The sequence below is a fragment of the Thermobia domestica genome, chromosome 16 (assembly GCF_964235325.1).
Source record: "Thermobia domestica chromosome 16, izTheDome1.hap1.1, whole genome shotgun sequence".
Lineage (NCBI taxonomy): Eukaryota > Metazoa > Arthropoda > Insecta > Zygentoma > Lepismatidae > Thermobia > Thermobia domestica.
Window position 1 is genome coordinate 126138347 of NC_137469.1, and position 21877 is coordinate 126160223.

The 21877-nt window shown below is 36.9% G+C and overlaps 1 protein-coding gene across 2 annotated transcripts in view; it reads right to left on the reverse strand.

Moving 5' to 3' along the window:
• Window positions 1-21877, reverse strand: part of LOC145673398 (uncharacterized) — a 125171-nt gene that overhangs the window by 54786 nt on the left and 48508 nt on the right. For both annotated transcript variants that reach the window (XM_081743060.1, XM_081743058.1), the window contains exons 7-10: window positions 21111-21453; window positions 18251-18416; window positions 6406-10668; window positions 3039-3255 (exon numbers count right to left, since the gene is read on the reverse strand). In XM_081743060.1, the coding sequence (XP_081599186.1) occupies window positions 3039-3255; window positions 6406-10668; window positions 18251-18416; window positions 21111-21453 (4989 nt within the window). The remainder of the gene's footprint in view (window positions 1-3038; window positions 3256-6405; window positions 10669-18250; window positions 18417-21110; window positions 21454-21877) is intronic.

A 21877-nucleotide genomic window follows, 5' to 3' on the forward strand; every position in this document is an offset into this window, starting at 1 on the left:
GACTTACACCTGTTCCCGAAATTGAAAGAGCACCTTGGACGCCGTCAAGTGACTTTCATTTGTTCCCATACTTAAAGGAGTACTTAGGAGGCCATCGCTTCGCTTCAAACGAAGAGGTGAAACACTTCATGACAACGTGGCCAAACACACAAGGACATAATTTTTTACCAGAAGGAGTCTTTAAACTTATCCTACGACGCGATAAGTGTCTCAACCAATAGGAGATTGTGTCGAAAAATAACCTAATGTATGTACTCTCTGTTGGCTGTATTGGTTGCAGGGTGGAAAAAAAATCATGATTTTTTTTAAAAAAAATAATTTTTGATGATTTTTTTTTATTTAAATCGATTATTTGATTTAAATCAAATCTTTCTCATCGTATAATACAAGTCGCGAACTGAAGAAAAAGCATTACAAATTAGTATTAAATGCCAATTATGCCATTTAAGTGAAAGTATTGGGGCTGAATTTTGAATTAATCCCCAATCGTTAACCTATATCAATCCCAAACAATGTTTCTTAATTTTAAATTATGGCTTTTTTTTTGGGGGGGGGGGTGAATTATAGACTTTCAGTCAAGCATCATCCCTATTTATCCTAGGATGATGGTTCATACCTCATTCTCTTCAGAATAGAACAGCCTTTAAAACGGTAACACTCACATTTTCCCTATCATGTCCCTGAAGCGGAAAATTTTGAGATGTCGGGATTTTTTCTGATTTTTTTTTTTTCAAATTTTGATCCCCTCTGGATTCCCCTGTGTTAACGCACAGATCTCAAAATCAACTGTTAAATACTAAGGGTGTACTAAACGTGTGTACAAAATTTCAAGCTTCTATCTTGAATAGTAAGGGCGGGAAAAATATTTAACAATGAGCTAAGAACATCCTCACCATACCCCAGATGACCCGGATGTAATATAAAAATTTCCTCAGACATCCCTATTTATCCTAGAATAAAACAGAGTTTCAAACGGTACCATTCAAATGTCTCCATCGTGTAGGCTACCTGGGGCTGGAAAATCACGAAGAAAAGGATTTTCTGTTAAGAAATAACCCCCTTTTTTATTTACTTTTTACCCCTCTGTACCGCCTGTGTTTAAAGACAACAATCTGAAACAAATCTGAAAAATACTAAGGGGTGCAGTGAATGAGTGTCCAAAATTTCAAACTTCTAGATGCAAAAGTAAGCCCGCGAAAAATAATATCCCCAAATATCCCAGATTCCCGTATAAAACAGGATCTCAGGTAACAGTTTTCTGAGCCATCCCTATTTATCCTAAGATCATGGTTCGTACATCATTCTCTTCAGAACAGAACAGCCTTTCAGATGGTACCATTCATATGTCTCCATCTTAGGCGGGGAAATCGCGAAGAAAGCTATTTTTTGTTAAAAATATCCTTTTGTTTTTACATTTTTGCCCCTCTGGACCCCCCTGTTTTCACGCAGAAATCTGAAATCATCTAAAAAATACTAAGGGTGCACTGAACGAGTGTGCAGAATTTCAGTCTTTTGAATGCAAAATGTAGGCCCGCCAAAAAATAATAAAAATAGGCACAAAAAATATCTTTTAAAAAAAAATATGACGTCCTCACATCCTATGTCTCGACGCAGAGACGTGAAAGCATATGTAACGTGCTCTACAATTCCTTCAATCTTGAAAAAACGAAGTAAAAAGCTTTATTGGTACTTTTTTAATCAAATAATGAAGATTTTATCCTATCACCTAAAAATTGGTGATATAATTTAAAAGGTTAAGCGTTAAGGAAAAAGTACAGCAACGCTTATCAAAGTGGCACTTTTTTCCACAAAAGTCACTGATATTTGGCAGGGACATATTTTTAAGGAAATTGTAACTAGCTTGCGGCACGAAATACATAAATTTTGCTTAAAGTTATAAAATCTAAAGAAAAAATCAGAGAGGGATAGGACACTTCTAAATACGCCCTATTATCTGGGAACAAATATATACACGCGCACACAAAAGAATCTTCGTCTTAAATGTCGAAGGTGATTTCCCCGTTGGAATAACTAACGATTTACAATATAAACCCTATGTTACGAAGAGAAGAAAACAGGATTGCCCTGTTACCCGTTCAAAACGAGATTTTCCCTAATCATCCTCTGCATGACACTTGTTTTGAAAGCTGTACATACTGTATATTTCAGTCTCATTGTATTATGATTATCATCTTCCATAAAATCGGAATAACAGAACAGAAACGGGACTTTACTTATTTTCACTTTAAATTATTTCGGAATTTGATTTAAATCAACGATTTTTATTTAAAAAATCAAGTGATTTAAATCGTGATTTAAATCAGACTGATTTAAATCAATCCACCCTGATTGGTTGTATGTAATAATATATACACACTTCACTGCAAGCTTTGTAACTACTTTCTGATCATCCCTCGTATTACGCAATTCATTTCACTATCACAAACGCTTTATTTCCTCAACAATATTGGACAAATTTTCCATTATTTTAGTCTTCTTAACTTCAACCTCGTTAAGAATGATCTTTATTTCCCTGTCTTGAAATTCTTTTCCTCACGTTACTGATTTATTGCTTCTTCAAATCGACTACAAGCATTTCCTGCATAACAAATCATTCATCTGCTTATAGTTAGTTTCTCAAGGTCACCAGAAGAAGCTACTGAATCGTACACAAGTCTGCGTGATATTAACCTTTGTTCTTTTAAATTATCTACTGCACCTTCTGCATTGACTGAAAATCTTCCTTTTATGTTTGAATTTTCTTGAGAGAAAATAAAAACTACTTTAACATATCTTAAATCATTGTACTCTGAAGTAACAGTTTTTTTTTTTTTTCTCATTATTAATTGTACATTAAATATTAGGAGCAGTAAATACGAGTATGTTTAAAAATTATGCATCACACGTCCAACACGTTATGGGAGAGCATATTTCACATTTCTTCAAGACAAAGCCAATATTTACTGGTGGGACTAAATAGCGTCAGCCATGGAAATATATATCATATGAGAAACAAAATACTAAATCATTTAACTTACTGTAGTAGTTCCAATTGCGAGCCCATTTCTCCTTCTTTCCAGGCATGTTGTTACGCTGAAGGAAGTCTTCAATGAGATTAAGCGTAAAAAGAGACTGACTGAAAACTAACATTCGATCTCCTAAAGCCATGGCTTCTTCAAGAATACAGAAGAACACTTCCATTTTTGCGGAATTTTCTATTGATCCTGGGACGTAGCCCTTCAACAGCTCCGTTGCCTGTGAAGTAACAGATAAAATATTTATAATTAGGGTTCGGGTATCAATGACCTAAAAACTGAAAATATAAATAAATTTATGCACAAAAAAGGTTAAAGCAGTGATTCCCAATCTTTATTCACGTATGATACTCTTCACTGAATAGCCACGACACCGTGACACATTGATTTAATTTTCTTATTAATAAAATTTTAATCATAGTCGTGTAAACCTGTAAGTTTCTTTAAAGTCTTTATGTAATACTGAGTACTGTTGTCACCGCTGGAGGCGCTGACTGGAGTATGTTTCAAAATTTATTTTAACTAATTATTAAATGAACCACGATTTTCAAATCAAACTTTTGCATCACTTCATATTGGATGGTTGGGAGCCACTGACCTAAAATATGAGAGCGTCCACAAAAAACACAGGTGGAAAAAATCATTCTTGTTGATTTTTTTTTTTTTTAATATAAATCACATTTTTCTCCTCGTATAATAAAAGTCGCGCACTGAAGAAAAATTAGGAATTAGTATTAAATGTTAATTATGGCATTTAACTGAAAGTATAGGGGTTGAATTTTAAACTGAACCCCAATCGTTAACCTATTTCAATCCCAATCAACAATGTTTCTTAAGCATTAAGGAAAACGTATAGCAAAGTTTATCAACATTTTTTTTTTTCAAAAGTTATTGATATTCAGCACGAATATCTTTTTTAAAAATCGGGAGATCCAGAACTAGCTTGTAGTACGATCGACAAATGTCTAGTAAACCACACATTTCAGAATATTTCTATGATATTGCTGTAACTGCTACCAAAAGTTGTGAACAAGAAATTGAGTGCTGTGTGTGTAGTTCAGAAGAGATAATGCAGCAAACATGGCCAGAATGTGAAATGCATTAAGTGAATCAGAAAATCTCGACGTTATTACATATGGCTGTTCAGTTCATCTTAAATTCTACTTCATTTGTTAACAAAAGATCTAGTAGTTGAAAGTGTAAAGGAGCATGTGTTGTCTCTTGTGAAATATTTTAGAAATTATCATTTTGCATCCAGTAAATATCACGAACAAGAGGGTAAGTCTTAATTATACTTTCGGAAGTTCGGTGGAACACTTTCATTGAATGTTTGGCATTATATGTTAAAACTGGTCGTTTTACTGAAAGTTTGTGAAGAAGATCGTCCACAAATTGATCCAATTACACAACAGAAAATAAGCAATTTAAATACGAAAGGACATGCATACGATATGCTTAAAGAAGACTTGCATGATATGCTACAAAATAAGGAAATTAAAAAAAAAAAAAAAAAAAAAAAGCATGAAAGCAGATACGAACAATGTTTCATCTGGTTTTCGATTTTAAATGACACAAGTCATTACTGTAATTATTTGAAATAATGCTACCTATTGCTTCAAATATACATAGAAAGAACTCAGTGTCACCACAAGTCCGCGTTGCATACCGCCATCGAACACTCACTCACCAACTTCTTTCTTTTTAATGTTACCAGGTCTAATGTTCCAACATTTAACAAACAAAAAGTTACTAAAAATGACATAAAACCGAACAACAAGTTTTAATTCAAGCCCACTTCTTGGCTTACATACTGCATCCACAGCTACAGAAGCACAATCTTACCCCAGAAGAAAGTGATTCCGCTATGCAGTTTGCTGAACAGTCATACAGTGGCACTTCATTCTTGCCTACATTAATTAAATTTCAAGCTAAAGTGAAACCATTTTCAGGTATCATGTTTTCAGATAAAGCATTGTTAAGTGTGTCTGCTGCTGACTGGTGAAATTCATAAAAGAATTTTGTCGACGATAACGTGCTACAGGCACTTTTTCAGCTTCTTATAGCATCCGCTTCATCAGCAGAAATAGAGAGAATCTTTTCACAGTTTTGGAATGATCCATTCTAAAATTAGATATCGTTTAGGAACAGAAAAAGCTTATTTTATTTCTTTTTGTTTGTTTTTGTTTGTTTAAAAAATGCACAAAGCGTAACTAAATGTGAAAAGTAGAATATGAATTATACTTTTCTTTAAGTGCTAGTTTCACTCATACAGAACAATCCTATCAAATGTTTTATATCATATACGCTAATACTAATGTTCTTTATATTAGGCAATATATGTAAAGCTAATATAACAAGATAACAGTAGCGGTGAATTACGTGGCTCAGAACCAAAGCTGAAACAGAAATTTGGAATGGTAAGTTACTTAATAGATTCCAAATAGTTATTCACGCGTAATTTTTTAGGAATGTTAGAGAATTTGGATGTTAGACAAAATTGATCAATCCACCACTTTTCACAATTTAAAGTTTCCAGAACTTAAAGAGTCAATGCCTTACCAACTCCGTGTACAGAAACTATTCACTGAAATAGTTACTATTGTCGAAATATCATACGAAGTAGGCTTCACATTAATTACGATATACCTTATTATACAAGTACAATAAATGCATTGTAGTTTACGATCTTCTTGTTCATTTTCAATAGTTAGGCTCCCGCCTCCTGGCAAGTTTACAGCAGAATTGGGTTTTAAAACATGTACAATTATAAGATTAGGAAAAAAAAATCAAATTTTAAAATGAACATTATACAATAACAGATGAATGCGCAAATGATGCATGATAGCAACATTTTCATCACGTGACTATAGAATTTAATACTTGTTTTCTTTTTATTCATTAAAAACACCTAACCTTCTACAAGAAGGTAACGGAAAATAAAGCTGTCAATTTTAAACAAGATGACATTTAAGACGTACGAATTCTCAGTTTGTTGTGAAGATAAACTGCTCAACAACAAATACTACAATATACTTTTTATTAATAATAAAATATACGTACTGAGTAGGTACGGAAAGGAACTGTTAGATTGATTAGTGCTATACTATGTATCTTGTTATACAATTTATGCATTCTATATTTTGTAAATCCTACAAAGTCTCACTATAAAGTGGACAAGGAGACTAGTAACACACTTGATATCATTCACCTCATCTCAAATTGAAATCGAATTCTGTTACTTTTCATATCTAAGATTCATGAAATATGTAGGTGTTATGCGATAGAACACACATTTTAATTACAATGCATAAAGCCCATTTGTAAATTAAGGGGCAAACACTTAAGTCTAATGAGTTTCAATAATTCTTACCCAATCATAAGGAATTCCAGGATCTTCCCGTCCAGTTCTGAAACCTGGTGCGCCTATGTCCACTTGGAATCGTCCTTCTGGGAAACCTTTGATGTCCTGACTTGTTTCGATCCCGACAGAAGTGCTAGTTGCAGTGCTGGTAACTGAAGTTGACATACTGGTTGTTGCTGTTGATGAGGTCTGAGTTCCGCAAGCTGCGGAAGTTTGTGTTTCACAGGATGACAATGTCTGAGTTCCACACATCGTAGACGTCTGAGTTTCGCACATACTTGAGGTTTGTGTCCCGCACATTGCAGAAGCTTGCGTTTCACCCAACGAAGACGTCTGAGTTCCACACATAGATGTTTGTGTCTCGCACATTGTTGATGTTTGAGACTCACACATGAAAGAAGTTTGAGTTCCACACATCGTTGATGTTTGTGTGCCACACATTGCTGAGGTCTGAGTACCACATACAGTAGATGTCTGAGTTCCACATGCCAAAGAGTTTTCACATGTTACTGATGGCTGTGTCTCACATGCAGTAGATTGAGACGTTTGTGTTTCACACACAGTTGATGTCTGAGGTTCATGTATTCCGGATTGATGGGTTTCAGTCATTCCAGATGACTGAGTATCACATGTCATAGAGGTTTGTGTTCCACATATTGAAGAAGATTGTATTCCACACATTGAAGGTTGTGTTCCAGACATTGCAGATGAATGAGAACCAGACAATGGAGAAGGCTGTGTTGCAGGCATTGAAGACTGCTGATTTCCACCCATTGTAGAAGGCTGCATTCCTCCCATTCCAGAGTTCTGACCACAATTCATAGAAGGAAATTGTGTCCCAGATAATGCAGTAAACTGTGTTCCGGACATTGTGGAAGGCTGAGTGCCTGTCATCGTAGATGAATCTGTTCCACACATAGACTGATTTCCGCTAATCATAGAAGGCTGAGTTCCATTCATTGCTGAAGAATCAGTTCCGGACATTGCTGAAGGATGAGTTCCTGACATGGAAAATTGAGATCCTGACATAGCAGATGACTGATTTCCGTCCATTGTGGAGGGCTGAACTCCGGACATTGGAGAAGGCTGGGTTCCTGACATAGTGGAAGAATGAGTTCCAGATATTGGTGGTGAAGACTGAGTTCGAGACATTGGTGATGGATGTGTTACAGACGCTGGTGATGGGTGAGTTCCTGGCATCGGAGAAGGGTATGCCCCAGGAATTGGTGAAGGATGTGTTCCAGGCATTGGAGATTGCTGAGCTCCAGTCATCGGAGAAGGATGTGCTCCAGGCATTGGTGACTGCTGGGCTACACCCATTGGAGAGGGATGTGCTCCAGGCATTGGTGACTGTTGAGTTACACCCATTGGAGAGGGATGTGCTCCAGGCATTGGTGACTGCTGGGCTACACCCATTGGAGAGGGATGAGTTCCAGGCATTGGAGACTGTTGAGTTCCAGTCATTGGAGAAGGATGTGTACCTGGCATTGGAGACTGCTGCGTTCCAGCCATTGGAGAAGGATGTGTACCTGGCATTGGAGACTGTTGCGTTCCAGCCATTGGAGAAGGATGTGTACCGGGCATTGGAGACTGCTGAGTTCCAGGCACTGGAGAAGGATGTGTACCTGGCATTGGAGATGGTTGAGTTCCTGGAATTGGTGAAGGATGTGTACCTGGCATTGGAGACGGCTGAGTTCCAGGCATTGGAGACGGCTGAGTTCCAGGAATTGGGGAAGGATGTGCTCCAGGAATTGGTGATGGATGAGTTCCAGGTATTGGTGAGGGATGTGTTCCAGGCATCGGAGATGGCTGAGTTCCAGTAATTGGTGAAGGATGTGTTCCAGCTATTGGAGATGTCTGAGTTCCAGAAACTGGTGACGAATGTGTTCCCGAAATTGGTGAAGGATGTGTTCCGGTCATTGGCGATGGATGTGTTCCAGGCATTGGAGATGGTTGCGCTCCTGGCATTGGAGATGACTGAGCTCCAGTCATTGGAGATGTCTGAGTTCCAGACACTGTAGAATTCATGCTAGAAGGTTGTGTTCCACACATCATCGTAGACTCGTTCCCACACATCGAAGATATTTGGTTTCCGTATATACTAGAATTCTGATTTCCACAGATCGACATAGCTGATGATACACTGGGAAATTGGTTGTTTGTTAAGTTTCCATAACAATCAGTGCCACTGACTCCTGACATACCAGCAGTTCCATTCGAAGATGAATTATTTGAACCAGTTTGGGTTACTAAAGAATCTTGGTTACCTGTTGACAGAGAATCCGAAAGAGTAGACTGAGAAGAAAGTGCTGTTGATGATGAAGTCGGAATAGGGTTGTCTGGTTGTAGAAGACTATTATCATCATTACCAAGTGGTGGAAAGCCACAATGAACTTTATTTTCTGTCTGCATAGAATCATTAGCACTCATATTACTCATGGACATACTAAGGTCATTTGATGACATGTCAACTGATGTACATGTATTAGAGTTCTCAGAATTAATGTCTGTGTTTTTGCTAATTGACAAAGGAGATTGCTTCGTCTGATTTTCTAAAGCTTTGTCAGACATCATCATTTGGTTCGATGATCCGTCCACATTGTGTGATGTATTTGGAAACATGTTGTTGCATTCGCCTGACGATTTTACATTTGTTGTTTCTGTCATCTGCTGTGACGGAGCAATATCGCTACTTGTGTTGTGTGTTGATGTCATATTAGCTACATTTTGGTTTGCCGAAGACATTGGGTCGCCTAAGGTATTATGAGAAGAATACATGCTAGATGTGTCTGTTGACATTTGACTACTTGGCATTTGACAAGAAACGGATACTGGCGGCAGCAATGAGTCACTCGTATTTTTTATCCCTGTACCAGGTGCTCCAGAAGCTGGCATAGAGCTAGTAGTTGACGATGCAGAGTTATCACAATTGCTGGGAAGCAAGTCACTGCACGTGATATTCGATTGTGACGTTCCGGAAGTTCCAGATACAGGATCGCATCCTTGAAGTCCAGAAGACTGGGTCGGAGGAAGTATGCCGTTACTAGAATTATTCTGCAAACCTCCTGGAGCACATAATGGATTCTGCATCGGTGGAGCTTGTGTTGTTGAATTAGAAGCACACATTTCAGATGATACCGACTGAGAAGCTGTAGCATTAGAGCCAGTGTTACAATGCATAGTTGTGGCAAGATTTTCTTTGCACTCTGTTGAACCTGAGGTGCCAGAGTTGGCTGCATTGCCCTGCATACTCTGCGTTCCTTCATTTGGTACTGTACAATTCATTTGATCACGTGAAGGCTGTTCGCAGGTATTATTAGTTGTCTGTCCATACGTTGATGGATTAGAGGGACCGTAAGACCCATCCTGCATTGGCTGATTGTAAGGTTGATTTGCTGGATTTGAAAATGAATCATACTGTTGGTTGTTTGACGGCACGTTACAGTTCGTGTTGTTGTACGTAGAATTCATGAGTTCAGGGTTGGAAGCATTGTTTGAATTTGAAGGTCCATACATGTTGGTATTAGTGTTTGGATCGCCATAAGAAGAATTCATATACGTAGAATTCATATCACCGCCAGAATATGACTGCCAATTGTTGCCTGCAGAATTATTACTTGGATTCGGGCAGTAATTTGTGCCATCGGGATTCGGACAATAAGGCTGCTGATTCGTAGTGTTAGAGTAATATTGATTATTTCCCGTGTTCTGCCAATAGGACTGTTGAGGATTTGGATTGCAGTAACTATTTCCTTGATTTGAATTTTGCCAATAGGAAGAACCATTATTTTGCCAATACGGTGGATTCTGCCAATAGGAATTCTGATTATTTGGATCATTACAATAACCCGAATTATTTGTGTTTGAATAATAGTTGTTAGTATTATTCGTATTCGGGCAAGCTGCTGCATTGTTTGTATTCTGACAATACGAGTTCATTTCATTGTATGTTTGTGAATAGTCGGTAGAATTACTGTTATACATAGGCTGATTATTATACATAGGTTGGTTATTCATATTTGGAGGAACCATCATGTTCATTCCTGAAGCACAGTCATTAGCCATAGTTTCCGTTTTCGCACTAACAGCAGGAGTGCTGTCATTAGACACTTCTTCCTTCTTCGGTATATTCTCCGTTTTAACTGTACCCGGCTCCACCTTCACACCTTTTCCTGCTTTTCTTGTGCCATCAGCAGTTTCCTCCAATTCAAGGTCGCAGTCTTCTCCTCGCTTCTTGAGAAAGTAGTACAAAATATCCGGATGATTCCATATCTGTAAAGATAATTAAAGAAAATTAAAGTTACTGTGCAACATAGTTATCTTACTACATGTATTAATAAAGAGTTTACCAATAACAGCGTCAGAACTTTGAATATGTGTTCTAGCAACACTGACTAGATTGCAGCATTAAACTGTGACAACTGTGTGAAGTAGTCTATGGCAAATTAGCACAGACAGATTCACAATTCAACAACGCATAGAAATTATTCAACTTTACCATCAAAATAGTGATGTAAACTATATGCGTTCTGTCGGGAAGTGGTGATGTAAAATGTCATATGATCTCTCCCCCATGGATTTCAGTGGTAGAGCGTTCACCTCTGGTGCTTGGGGTCCCGGGTTCGATCCCAGCCCCCGCCAAGTGAACTTTGTGGTGGACAAACACCGTGTGTGTGGGTTTTCTCGGGGTTCTCCCGTTTCCTCCCACTTTCTTCATTCCACCATTTCATTCATTTCTCATTATCACCGTCTCCTTTAGCCTAACCGGCATAACTGTGGGACGTAAAACTCAAAGATTTCATTTCATTTTTTCTCCCCCATGGATTATTTTCTAATGGCTCACGTCTACGAGACGAAGCACGAAGAATTCATGAACTGAAAAAGAATATTGAACGCACAACTGTGAATTTAACTTTCAATATGTAGGCAAAAGTTGCGCAAAATTGAACCATCCGGATCCATTCCACCCATCGAAGCAGAGGAGGAAATTTGAATAACAATATATTCAAAACACAACATTATTAATGTCTTTTTACAATAAAAAGATATTTTATTATCACCAGCATTTTTCAATCTATCATTTTTTAAAGTTCTGACGTTCTCATTTGTAAACTCTGTGTAAATATTGAAAACCGGGAAATGTCAATAACATAATTTTATGCAAAACCATGAAATCATCGACGATCGTAGATGAAGTCCAAATGTCTACACTGTGCCTGTAACAAAATTTTATTATTGATCTGTAGGCATTAAACATAGCTCGAAAAATGTTGTAAGCCTTATCCTCTGTCATTATTCATTGCAAGCTGCTACATTAAACTCATTGACTTCAAAATGCAATTTGACATTTGTTAAATATGTATTTTTCTTCAAAACATAAGCTGACATTTGGTCTACTTGGACTCCAGTCACATTCAAAAAGAACTTGAACTATTCATATATCGCACCCCCGCAATAAGACTGTTGTAATTCTTAAATTTCAATTTTACAGGTAAGCCAAAAAGAAATCGTTGTAGCTTAAGAAACCTTATTACCTTTTCTGTTTTTGGGATATGTAACGTTAGTTCAATATCTACAGTATTAGTTATTGTAAAGAATTTTTCTCTTAAATACACGCAAATTACAATTATTATTATTATTACACAATAAAAGTTTAAAACAATTTAAAACCTATTTTAAGTTACGATAGTCTTAAGCGATATTTCTGGAAAGATCTATACTCCGTACATGCGCAAAACTGAAAGTGCTCCTCCTTTTTCCTTTCAATTATTTATTTTAAACCTACTGTAAATATTGAAATATCCTACCTACGGTTGAGGTGGTTTTAGGAGTGAGTGGATTAAAAGGAGAAAAAAAAAAACAGTATAGTAGGATTTTTTTGTTCATTCAATTAAAGGTGATGAAAACAAACCATTCAATTAACGTTCTTCGGTAACTGTACAATTAACTTAATTTTCGTTCAAGTGTTCCTTTAACTTCTATCTCAAAATAGCCTAGCTAAGAATGGACACACACACATTAAAAGAAAAGTGAGTGTGTGTGTGGGTGTTAACATGTCCGTAAAATTAATAGACAAAAGTAGTTCAGGTTTCAAGTTACAAAATTTTGAATTGTTTCTTAAAACAACGACTGACTAGTTGTTCCAGCAATTCAGAGAAATCCTTCCTAAGCATATACCTATTTAAAACACTAGGGCAGAAACTTATTACGATGAAACAAAGTCTGAAGACCTAAATTCATTACCAACTCCTTTCAATGTTGAAGTGAAGCATTCTACTGTACCACGTTCATAGTAAATAAAACTTGGCATTTACAGGATCACTGATGTACAAGAATTTTTCCTACAGAAACCTTATAAGGATTGACAGATTTTACTTTACGTCCTCATGCACCACTCAGGTTATGAAAAATAGAAGCTACTCTAAAACTGGAAGCAGAACCACTATTACAAGGTAACGAAAGAACGTCTACCGTTGTTGATGTCCTATTTGAGATGAAACGAATTGACTTACATGCCGGAAAAGCAAAGGAGGGAGGGGAAGGTAATGTGCCTTTATTGTTTGCTGCATTTACTTTCAAGTGGGTCTGTCAGCAGCCGCATCAAGTCGTCTAATACGTCAGGTGTTTGGGAAAGATGCCGTGAACGAACGCAATGTCAGATATTGGTTCCAGAAGTTCAAGTCGGGAGATCTGAACTTTTGTGAGGAACCCCGCTGTAGGTGACCACAGGTATTGCATAAAGAGGCCTTGAATGCAGCTATAGAGGAGGGCAGCAGTCAAATATGTGGTGAACTTACCGAACGCTTCCAGGTTTCGGAGGAAACAATCAGATTTCACCTGTACATAGAGAAGGTACATAAGTGAGCAAAAGAATACTCGACACATTGGCGAGAGCCACGAAGGATCAACGAGTGACAGCTAGTTTGTAGCTGCTGTTTTGGCACCGCAATATACCCATATTTGATCGAGTATCCACAAGTGACGAAAATTTGCACCAGTACGACACTTTTAAGTGTATCAGACATTAGTTGTCACCATGTGATTCTATGCTTCACACCTTAAGGTCACCCCTGCACCAACGCAAGATCATGCTCGGAAACTAGTCGTCAAGTGGTGCATTACGAGCTCCTACCACCAGGCCACACTATCATCAGGCAAACCTGTACTCGCTGCAGTTGCAACTTACATTACAGCAGAAAGAGCCAGTGGGTGTGCTATACTTCCACGACAATGAGAGACCACATGTACCAAGGACGGCCGGGAACGCCATTCAGCGACTTGGCTGGGAAGCACTGTTTCATTCCCTGGACAACTATTTCTGTGGGAAATCCTTCAACAATGAGGCAGACCTGTAGTACGCATTCAAGACTTCTTTGCGTCCAAGACCTCCGAGTTTTATCGCCAGAGAATTGGGCATCTGCAGGAAAGTTGGCAAAGGGTGCAGGATATGTTGTATGTCTGTCTGTTTCTGACAATCACAAATAGTTTTTTTTTCTTTTTTTTATTTATTTACATATTTAATACTAGGTTGGTGATGTCCGCTTTGACGTCTGGTGGGAAATTCAACACAATGATGGACTAGGGTCACGCATCTAATGTCACGCACCTCAGTACATGTTCAGCAAATAGGCCAGGTACCCAGAGAGTCAGAAGGCAGTGCGTTATTGAATATATCAACGAACATGAATCGCCGTTTCGAGTGTAGTTTTCGGAGTGTAAAGAATAACCGTAAAACTTTCCCGCCTCGGGGGGTAGTCAATCATGCCTTCTCAGGCGAAGTGAAACCATCCAGGCAGATATTTAAAGTGATGAAACTCATAAAATAAACCTCAAACTTATCCGCAAGTATCCAGCAGTGGCCAATAGACATGGTGCCTCATGTTTACGAAATTCATGCTCGCATGCCGCGCAAACGGTGTAGGCTTTCAATGAGCTGAAATTTGAAACACTTCCTCACCCACCGTATTCACCGATATCTTTCCTACACACCATCACTTCTTTTAGAATTTAGAGCACTTCTTGGGTAGAAACATTTTCCCTTACTATTAAGCGGTGCAACGTGCAGTTGAGGAGTTCCTCGCATCACACACTTCAGTCTTTTTTTGCCACGGAATCCAATGGCTGGTTGAGCGATGTCAAAAGCAGATGGTTGCAGATGACAACTATTTTCACTAACCAGATATTAAATCTAATTTAAATTACTCGCTGAGCAAAGTACGTTTATTGTAAAAAATATTACCATGTAACAGTTTCGCCAACTATCCACTTTGGATTCATCAAACACTATCTGATAAAGCCAAAGTGTATAGTTGGAGAAACTGTTACACCTTAATATTTTTTACAAGAAACTAGTGTTTTGCTCAGCGAGTAATTTAAATTAGATTTAAGTCTGATAAAACCCGACGCTTGTTCAATGAAAAAAAAAAAAAGTATTGTACAAGGTGACGCGCGGGAATGGGAGATTCTGAATCGCGTAGTACACGGTCATTAATAAATATGAAAACGCTATGAGAACACGATAATGTAGCATATAGTATGCCATTTCAGTTGTTATGGAACAGTGGTTAGGGGAACAACGCGTTTTCGCGGTGAAAGCATATTCAAAAACAATAATAGCTGTGAAGCTCCACAGCGTGAATTTCGGAGTCATTTTCAACTACACCGTCATGATACGGTTGCGGCGGGCTACGTTGTGAAGAAATGGATGAAAAGATTTGAAGAAACAGGATCAACATTGAACATGAAACATATAGGACTAAGAAAAACGGTTTGAGTTCCAGAGACTATCCAAGCAGTAAATGCAGCTATCAAGCAACGTCCGCAACGTTAAGCACGACGACATTCTAAGTCATAAGGTTTAGCACGTCGGAGTTTGGGTAGAATATTGCATGCAAATTTAAAACTGCATCCATATAAGCTCCAGGTGGGGCTATTTAAAGGATCGTGTATTTGCTGATCGTCCTCATACATAGGATGAACTCAAAGCCGCGATATGTGAAGAGATTCGATCCGTTACTGCGGCCGTATTACAGAGAGTTACACGAACGCAGGAATATTACCTCAGAGAGGGACGACATTTAGACATCATCATCTTCAAAATGTTAGTTTTGCTTTTATGTAAATGACATACATGTACCTTCTTTTGTCCAGAATTACGTAAGAATATATATAATATTATTGTGTATTACGGCATTTTCAAAATCTCTTGCGTGCCACCATGTAATGTTCATTATTTTGGCCTTTGGAAATGATATACAAAAACGGACACTTCATTCGCACCAATCTAATACCAATCACGTCCGAACCTCCACCAAAAGTGACAGTGTCACACGAAGGCTACAAGAAAGGCTCACAAGAACACAAAAATCGTAACGAGTTCTTTTTAATGTTCTGAATCTTCACGATATACCTTGCAATTTTCATGCTAGAAAGCACTATGAACAAATAATGGTGAGAGCATTCGACGATAAAACGTGAGAGACAGAGCCAAGGTATAACATTAATTAAATTATCAGCTGTAGCACCTTAAGTAAAACCCGCATTCAGAATCAAATATGAGGATATTATGCATGTTATAGCATCGATAATCACAACAACACAGTCTACATTAACTACTGGTTGGAGCACAATACAAGCTGTAATCAGTTTCAAATGATATGCATCAAATCCTTTTATCTTGTAACACTAACATGGACTGAGAATTACATAAGCACACAGAAAGGGAAACATGATGCCGGAGGACTAATCTATTAGCGTTCTAAAAATGACTCTACAGTCGCTGTTTTCTAATAATTGTCTATGATCATAAACATACATAAATCTGCCGAAAACAATAATAATAATAATAATAAATGTCCACCGTGTAATTTTTTCTTACAAACATTGTTTAGTTCAAATAAAAATAAGATCTGACCAAAATAAGCACTTATACTAATAGTCTCTGTTACCATTTTACAAATATATCATTGCCTTCATCAAGATGATCTCATGAAAGCAATAATATATTATCGAAACCTTAACACAGACTATTAACCTTTGTACACCCGCCAGGAATTTAAACAAAATTGTAGACTCTCACGTTGGGGACTCTGGTGACCCCCTTAAATATCACAGTCATGATTGATATATCGTTGAAAAGGTTATGGAACACAGATTCCAACGAGGTAACATTTCTGCAATTCCCGGCCTACTCGTAGAAGAAGAAGAAGAAACAAAAATGTAATTTACGTCAAAAAACAGACTCAAAAAATTGGCCAACTTCGCCCCTTCCTCCCCCCACTTAAGCAACAAGTACACGTACACGATATTACCATGTAGTGGACTACTTCATTGCTTCACATACCAATTCTTAAGAGTGTACCCCCAAAAAGCATGATGAAAAAAAAAAAAAACGAACTTTACCCTCCCTCCATTCCACTGTAGTACCCCCATATACATAAAATGCATACCGGCGGAAAGCTTCAGGAACACATTGGTACCAAAATTATCTTCCTAGCTTAATTAAGGGCTGAGTTGTTGAGGTTTCAAGCCTCGACGCAGCAGTTGCGTCAATGGGCGTTTAAAGATTAATGCAAATGTTTGCTTTGTCACGTATTATTTATGTGTGCTATACATAGTTCCAAATCTAGAATGAGTAATATTCAAATCGACTGGCTCTTCTAAATTAACTACTCAACTAATAATTGGTCTTCTTACTTGAGTTCAATCTTATTAAGTTCTTATCTGAGTTCAACCCTACTAATTTTTGAGTTCAATCTTATTAAGTACTTATTTGTGTTCAGCCTTAAGTTATTTTAGTTCAATCATAAGCTCTTGCTTGAGTTCAACATTAAGTTCTTATTTGAGTTCAACCTTATTAAGTTTTTATTTGAGTTCAAGCTGTTTAAGAAGACCAATATCAGTTGAGCAATTAACTCAGAAGGACGAATGGTTTTCTAGCTAGTGATTAAAACTTAAAATCAATGAAGTTGGACATTAGTAATTTTTGTGTAAAGTTACAGAAATAGACAACTTTTATATATTTGATTATTGCAGTACACTTAGATAATCTCGAGACGGGAACAAGTTAATGCATCTATAATTCGTTTAAACTTAGAACTGAAGAACTAATCTCTAAATTTAATATTCGGGTACCTGCAAGAAAAACTAGAAATAGTAAACTATTTCATTGCGACACGCCTCGATTATCAATTATTCAGCGTTCTTTGTTCCATAAACTGGCTTCTGAATTTAACTCCATTGCTTCTGACGTAGATATTTTTAAATAATCTGAGAATGTATTCCGACGGGAAATTATTGCTCCATTTATAGAACCTTAGTTTTATTTAAATTTGTTATTGCTACACTTATGGACCTTTATATAGCTTTTGTTTACACTTGTTATTGTTAATTTTATATTCTATGTTATATAGTTTCACTGTAAAATGGCTGCCTTGCTGTATCTGAAACTTTGGCAAATAAATAAATATCTAATAACCATCTACAATTCGCACCCCAGAATACGACTGTCGTAACTCAAAATAGATTTTAAATTGTTATCAATTTTTAATGTGTAATAATTGTAATTTATACGTATTTAAGATTCTTTTTTTACAATAATTAATACTATATATATTGAAATAACATTACAAGCCTTAAAAACAGAAAAGTTAATAAAGTTTCAATTGGATACAACGATTTTTTCTTACTTGTAAAACCGACATTTTAGAGTTACGGTCTTATGCTGGACATGTGAATTATCCAGTTATCATTCGACACAGCAAATATCACATAAATACTGATATACACTGAGAGCAATACAAAACCCTACCTAATACCTTTCATAAGTAATAAAAACATGGTAAAGAACACAAACCTTACAACACACTGCAAATGCTTTCAAAGGATTTGGCACTGCCTTCGTTCGAACCACTTCATTCATGAACTTGTCATACAGTTGTCGTTGAAATTTGGTCATTCTCAGCAGTAATACATATTCTTCTTTTTGGGGCAAAGATACTTGCAATACTGAATGACTTCGCCTGGAACAGGAAGTAATGAAGATTAGTTTTCCATTTATGTTCTATTTTTTAAAAAAACAATTCACGTTCAGTTTCAATAAACAAATGAAAATTGCACAAATTGTAGATTTAACCAGAATTTGTGCGAATCAAGGCCGCGTGCGAACATAAACCGTATATGACTTCTGACAGGAGATTACAGAAAAAAAGTAAATCTCGAATATAGGCCGCACTACTAAATTTACGAGAAAGTTCAATTACACAATACTTTGAGTTGCATCTCTCTCCTTCCCTTTACTCAACTCTCGCATAACTAAGGGTGACTCATCACCAACAGGACAGGTTTTGCGTATTGGGAGGTCTGGTGACGTGACTAATTCCAAGTGACAGTGTAAGGAAGTTCAAAGTTAATTTATTCGAGTAAAGTTGATCATTTGGTTTCTGGGTGACGATGGGAAAGGAGTGTACTAGGTACACAGTGAAATTTAAACTTCAAGTCACTAGCTTGCAAAGGAACACGGAAAGCGAGAAGCTGGACGCAGGTTTGATGTTGATGAAGTCGGCGGTATACAAGTGAAGAGAAACTCTTAAATAATTTGAAAAGTCGGTGTTCATTTCGAGGACAAAAGTGCAAATATCCAGATGTGGTAAAAGATTTGCTTGAGTTTGCAGTTTAAAACAGGAAATGTGGGTATGCTGTTACAACTGAAATTATTTAAATTGAAGGCTGCAAAATAATACGTATACATGTAATTTTGAAACAGACGATTTATAATCTGAGGCGCAAAATCTCGATTACAGGCCAGCACCATGAATTTTCAAGCCAAAATGGAAAGAAAAAATGCGGTCTATATTTGCGCAAATACGGTACTTTGTTATCTAAATACGGTACTTCCAAAAGAGGAAAAATATTTTATACAGAATGAGTTAAGCACTAGCCACTTATCTGCTTTCGATTTCCAGCCATTTAGAAAATCGGCATTTATTTTCGCGTTTCTAAATGGCTGCAAACGGAAAAGCTACTAGATGACTCGTGATAACGGTTCCTCATGCAAAATGTCTAGCGTGCTCTTGTTCCACACATTTCGATTTTCTTTTATCTATTTGAAGATATCACATAATTACTGTAAAATTAGCGGTATTTTAATTTCGCAGTGATAAGGCCTCTTAAATATACTTCATTTAAAAGTTCTCTATTATAATTACGTTAATATTCAAACTGCGGGATTTAGCTTTCCATTCGTTGACGTACTGGATTCTTTATGGATACGGTAATATTCATACGAGCTGCCGAAGGAAGTGATAGCTCCAACACATGCTAGGGTATCGTTCTTTAGTATACATAGTAGGAGCTACCGAAGGTGAAGACAAAACTGGGAGCTGAGTGCTGTACGGGGCCAGGAATTTAAGCTAGACCTTCATCGCATGTTCTTACATTAGCACTATTCACAATTCCTCCCACTTTCCTTCAAACTCCTATAGTTGTTATTGTTGTAGATTATTAATAATTTCAACGTAAATTATAATTTCAACGTAAATTAAGTTATCGAGATGTAACTAGAAGTTTGATAAGTAAATAAACAATATTTCTGGTAATTCTGTACGCAATATTTTTTTCCATATGAAACAAATTCGTGAATTTTATAGCACAATGTTTATTCTAGCAATCTACGTTGGTCACATTGTTACAACAATAGTGCTGAAGCAGTAGTTATGAGAAACTGAAAGACTTAATTAACTGAAAGAAATTTTCTTTTAAAAAGGCACACGTTAAAACACACATTAAAGAGAAAAAACATTCATACGTAGAACTTTTTCATGTGAATTCAGCGTTTCGAGAAGCGGTTCCAATTCCAACTTTACCTCTCTCCTGCAGCCCATAGTGATAGATAATTTACACGTTTAGTTTGAATATTAAATCCCCTTAGTTTAGAAGTCGACCATAGTTTAACAATGTAGAACGCAGCTTACTTCACGTATATTTTTAGTTACGTATCTGTTCTCGGTATAAAATAAGACCTAATGGCACAACAAAGATAGTAGTTAGGAACTATAAGATACGAAAACTATGAAGTGATTTAGTTATGAACAAAAGAATATATATTTACAATCATATTGTTTCAATTGCGTCCGTACTCAGGGTGTCTACTAAAATTCCAAAATGAAATTTCGTGACTTTTTCTTTACTAAACCATAAAATTTCGTAACATTTAAAAACTAATACCAATACCTATATTCTTCAGCACTTATCTTTATCTTATCTCTACTTTCAAAGGCTGTTCCTTGGAGTGATAAAAGATTAGTCGCACAGTTGAATAGACTGATTAAATGCGTAGGTGGTATCGGCGACGAGATGCGATCTGCATCGCCACTGTTCAATGATGCCAGCTGAAGGACAGTCTCACGAGCGAATTTGAATATGAATTAGGTCGAATTTTCATCATGCGATAGAAGCATGCTTTGCTTGCGATCTGGTAGCGTCTAAAGCCGACAATAGCCAATTTTCGCGATGAATTTTCAAGTTTTATACAATAAAATTTTCTAGTCTGCACTTATATTCGTAAAGATTTAAAAAATCGTGACCATAAAGCTAAATTTTGTGACTTTTTCATGACTTTCGTGACCGATAGACATCCTGTTATTGTTTTAAGCATCTCTACCAAAATTCAAAACACAAACAGCACAATGTTGAAAATGTGAATCTGCATTACGTACCTTTGAACAAATCCTTCCAGTAACGAATGTAATACATGAGCTCTGTATCTCATAAGCCTGATATCTTGTGGCGTGCTGTCTATACACTGCCCATTCTGGATTGGTCTTTCGAACATATTACAAAATTCTGTCTTTGTTCCTAGATAATTTGGCCTGACAAAGTCTACCATGCACCAATACTCGAGTAGATTGTTTTGCAAAGGATATCCAGTAAGGACTACTCGTCGTTTACTTCGAATTTGCTTCAAAGCTTGTGATATTGAGGCATGGCTGTTCTTGATTCTATGCCCCTCATCACATATAACAAGGTCTGGACCAGGCCGAACCAGTGCTTGGTGGATTTCTGAAAATAAAGTGATACAAGATAATCAATACTCGGAAATTTAATCAACTTTGGTAAGTAGTAAAAAGAACTACGCATTATAAGTTTCAATTTCGTCCTGTTTATGTTAACCGCTGGAAGATGTTTGTTACCATCTAATGGTGAGATGTGGAACTCTTACTACATGGTTTCTACAGGTTTTGAGCAAAAATATTTCCTGACTTTCCATGACTCTCTATAGAAATTCCTTGATTACAGGAAATTTCTATGGAATTCGCCTTCTCTCCCTACAGCCGACTGTTCCTCACCAACGTGGTAATGTTTTCTTTGATATGATAATTGATTTATTATTGTTATACATATTCATTACATATTCTACATAATCAGGACGGCCACAAATATCACAATACAATAACTATGCAAGAAAGAATAATGTTTAACAGAA